At 57.8% G+C, this 4,198-nt stretch overlaps 1 protein-coding gene across 1 annotated transcript in view; it reads right to left on the bottom strand.

Annotated features, from left to right (window-relative positions):
• The window catches only part of LOC104628694 (inositol 1,4,5-trisphosphate receptor type 3-like), a gene marked incomplete at its 5' end in the record, with an annotated part of 30,676 nt that extends 27,938 nt beyond the window's left edge, over positions 1 to 2,738 (bottom strand). Inside the window, 1 exon segment of the mRNA XM_010297361.1 lies at positions 2,617 to 2,738. Coding sequence (XP_010295663.1) covers positions 2,617 to 2,738 — 122 coding nt within the window.
• Between the last annotated feature and the right edge of the window lie 1,460 nt (positions 2,739 to 4,198).

The following is a 4,198-nucleotide window of genomic DNA, read 5'->3' as shown; positions in this document are numbered from 1 at the left end:
GGGCCCCAGCCAGCCGAGATAGATACCCCAAAAGTGGCTTGCTCAGCACCGCTTGCAGCCCCTCTCTCCAAAACCACAGACATTTTCCATGCGGAGGCTCTGGCTGACGGAAGAGTGATGTCGACGTGTGTGGAGCAAGGCAGGAACTTGCTCCCACAGCGGATCTGTCTGGGAATGGCAAGGGTGCGCCGACAGCCCCGGCGCCAGCCCGGGCACAGCCCAGGCAGTGCCAAACCAGTGCTCCGCTGCAGCCGGGACGGGAAACAGGGAAAGCATCTACCCTTTCCCATCCTGCTTTCGCTCCCTTTCACTTGAAAGCAGAAGGAACTGGGAAACGCAGCAGGATCGCAGCTCCACACCCTGCGGGAGGATGGGGCCAGTGGTCTGGGAGTGCCCAAGCAGCCGATGCCAGGCTGTGGACGCGCCTGGCATGATTGTGGCAGCAGAAACCCTTTGCTCTTTTCAATGTTGCCACCACTTTAGTTAACTCTCCGTCCCCACGCAGCTCTGGATGCCACCCGGGGGATGCGAGCCCCGTGGTGGTGGCTGCTGCCATCAGGAAAACAAACCTGCTGCCAAGAAATCCCACACTGATGCGGAGCTGGGAGTTTAACAACAAGCCCATGGAGCAACATGGCTCTGGCGAGAGATCCGGCACTGCGGCGTGTTCTAAATCCACGTCCAGGTCTGAGCTCCTCCCTTGCTGAAAGCCAGTGGGGCCGCGAGTGGGAACCCCCCACAGGGGCTGATGGTCCCAGCGTGTCCCTCGGGTGGGACAGGGTCTGTCCCCAAGCCACAGCGGGATGGGGTGTCAGGGACGCACGCAGGGGTGGGCAGCCCGGGAAGGTGCAGGGAGGATGGGGAGACATCAGCAGAGGGGGAGGAAAGTCTCCACGGCACGTCTGCACTGCGCCTGGCTGCAGCTACAATTAGGCAGCCGAGAAAACACGGAGCCTTAAACCCACTTAAAAACAATGGCACAAGAGCAACAGCTCGGAAAGGCAACCGTGGGCATTGCAGACCCAGGCTGCTTCTGCTTCAGGAAATGATCTCCGTGGGTTGGAAGATGTTTTCAGCCCGCGGGAGACGCTGATAAATCGCAGCCTGGAGTCCAGCGTCCTGCCAGGACGTCCAGGGGCTTCGCGGCGGCACGGGCAGAGCTTTGCAGAGAGCTCCCTCCCTGCCCGGGCTCCCCCAGCACTTGGCTCCGGACACGCGGGAACGTTTGCCAAAAGGGCAACACCAGGAGCGGCAGAAAGGAGCAAGGAAACGACAGAATCTCTTTAAGACAAATCTTAACGAGGGTGCAATCAATCAGGCTCAGAAATGAGCCTCTCTGGCCAGTCGTGGCCAGTACAGTTGTCAACGTTACAAGTTACAGTCCAACCGGAGCAGGAAAATAGCGTTTCCAGAGGCCAGTGACCACGTACAGCTGGACATGGCAGCAGGCACCGACCCTGCGCCGGCACCTCCGAACCAAGCCGGGACGTCCTGTGTGGACACCGCTTCAGACCTGGCCCCCCAAAGGCGCAACGGGGGGACCTGTGGAGCCAGGGCTGGGCTTGAAGCCTGACGAGATGATTTAATGAATCCTCCCTGAGCTTCGGTTTTATGAATCATCGTCAGGGCCTTGCCAGCTGTCTGAGGCGATTATGCAATGTTTAACATGGGCCTTTTCCAAACCTCATGGAAGTCAACAGGAGCCTTTCTCTTCCAGAGCCCTTTGGGGCAGGTCCTAGCCGCTGCAGCTCCCTCCTCCATGCCAGGCACCCCTGGGTGCTGGGGGGGTGCAGGGCTGTGCTCGCAGAGCACATCTCCCTGCTCTGCCATGGGCTGCTCTGCAAAAGGAGCATCAGAAGGGCTGAGACAGCAAAGGCTGGGCACGGCGGCGAGGGTGGAAAGGCAGGTGGATGTCACCTCTCATCCCAAAAGCAGCATTGCTACCTTGCCTTCCTCTCCCTGCCTGCTCCGTCCCCTGGATCCTTCTCTGCAGGTCTTCCCTGGGACATCTCCCTCACACTGGGAGCAACAAAACCATCTGTGGCTCCTTGGCTGCTGCTGTATCCAGGCAGGAGCCTGGCCGTGCCACGCTGCCCGGGGCTCAGGGCAGGCATGGCATCGAAGCTCCATCGGGAGCCTGCGGCAGGATCCGGGGCTCAGTTGCCTCCCACATCAGAGGCCAGATAAGAGCATCTCATAGGAAGGGGAACCCAGGGTGCAGCGCCCATCCCGGGGGCCAGTCCACCTGGGGACTGCAACCCTCGGTCCTACAGGTGCCGGCGCAAAGGACCTTACAGAGCTCCTATCTCGACCCCTTTATTAGACACCGTACGCCACAATTAATTAAGAGCTGATGGCTACAGGAGCTGTTCCTCTAGAAAACATGGCTGTGGCTAATGGTCCATGGTGGGAGGAGAGTGGTGGGAGACAACAGGGCTGAGCAGAGGGATACTGAGTACAGCAAAGCCCAGGGCAGGTCCTGGCCTCTCCTGCAGGCTGTTTTCGGGGAAGCAAGCCGTATCAGGATTTGCACAGTGAGAGGTTTGGATGTCATCACCCAACCAACCCAACAGGGACTGCCCACTCTGGGGAGGACAGTCCCTCACGCCTGCTCACCTGGAGTTTCTGCAGCAGCACCACGTCCGCGATCTTCTCCTTGTCCTGCTTGGTTTGCTTGGCCTTCCAGTACTGCTTCTGGGCAGAGTAGCGGTTCATGGGACATACTTTGAAGAGGCAATCTGGGAGGAGAGGAAGGCAAGCATGAGGCTGCAGCAGCCATGCAGTCACCAGCCAGCACGGTGTCCCCAGTGGGGCCAACGTCACTGGAAACGTCCGCTCCCATCCCAGCAGCATCACTGGGAGATGGTCCTCCTAGCCCACAGCAACCCTGGGGGTCCAAGGGAGACATGGCCAGGACTGGTGGAGGGTCATGTCACCTTGCTGGGGGATTAGTTTCAAATCAGGGTAAATAATGAATCCAGGAGTGACTCCACTTCTTGGACTCGTGATTAGAAGTGTTCCCATTGGAAACGGCTGTGCACTTTGGGAAGGAAAATTTCGGGGGGAGCAGAAGTACTGATGAAGCCCAGCTGTACCAAAGGAGGAGAAGATCCTGCCAGGAGGGAGGGAGGGAGGGAAGCCGGCAGGACGCGAGTGCCGTGAGACCGGGACATGAGCAGACATTTCCGCATCTCCCCTTTACGCTGCCCACCGGACGCCCCGAGTCAGCAGGACCACAGGTCGCTGCCCCACGGCAGCCGTGCCATGGGGATACGCCGGTTTGCAAACAGGCTGCGGTTCTCCCGTGGCTGCTCGCAGGGAGCCTCGATTACCCGCGCTGGAAGCTACGAGCTAAAAAGCATACTCCTAAAATCTGTATGTCAACAGCTGCGTTTCAAGTCCTAAAAGAAACACTTCGGGGACCTGAAGGGCAGAGGTTTGCATCCCAGCTCCCCCAAACGCTTGCAGCATATCTGTGCTCTGCAGATTGCCCCAATTTGCCTGTTTTTCCCCAGGCTGCTGTGGTTGGGATGGGAGGTGGAAAGTGCAGACACCCAGGTCCAGGTTTTGGGAACCGAAGCACGAGAGCAGATGTTTGGAGACGAGGAGGCACTTAAGTCTCCCAAACCCTTGATCAGGGCTGGAAACTGTACGGGGCAAGGGCAGGAAGGGCTCTGCAGCCTGGATCACCCTAATTACGCCTGAAATAGCAGCCCAGAAACTTCAGACACAAAAAGAAAAAAAAAAAAAAAAATCACTTCCATCTCTGGCCCCAGTCCCGAGTCGCTGGCAAGCACGTATTTATTTACCTGGGAGTGACGAACAAACAAGCGCAGAGCACAGTTCTCACCGGCTCGGGCTGCTGGGAAGAGGCCAAGTTTCACATTTCATTTTACGGGTCTATTTGCTAATGGCACATCCCGTGCCAAGGAGGCCGTGACGCTGGGCTTTTAATCGGAGACTGATTAAAACCGAGCTTCGCTGCTGCAATGCCTGGCTGCCTTCTCCCACTGCCTCCGATCAGGGCTACAGAAACACCTGGGCCACCTGCAGCACCTTAAATCGTTTTCATTAAATTGCTAATTAAGCTGCAAAAGGACCTGGTAGAAAGTAGAAACCGGGAGGGTGTTAAAAAATCCAACGTAGCTATTAAGAGATAGGTGCAAATCAAACCCCGGGCTCCAGGCGTGCCCTGCCC

This window comes from Phaethon lepturus, unplaced genomic scaffold, assembly GCF_000687285.1.
Source record: "Phaethon lepturus isolate BGI_N335 unplaced genomic scaffold, ASM68728v1 scaffold32171, whole genome shotgun sequence".
In the NCBI taxonomy this organism is placed as follows: Eukaryota; Metazoa; Chordata; class Aves; order Phaethontiformes; family Phaethontidae; genus Phaethon; species Phaethon lepturus.
This window is presented reverse-complemented; position numbering and strand designations above follow the sequence as displayed.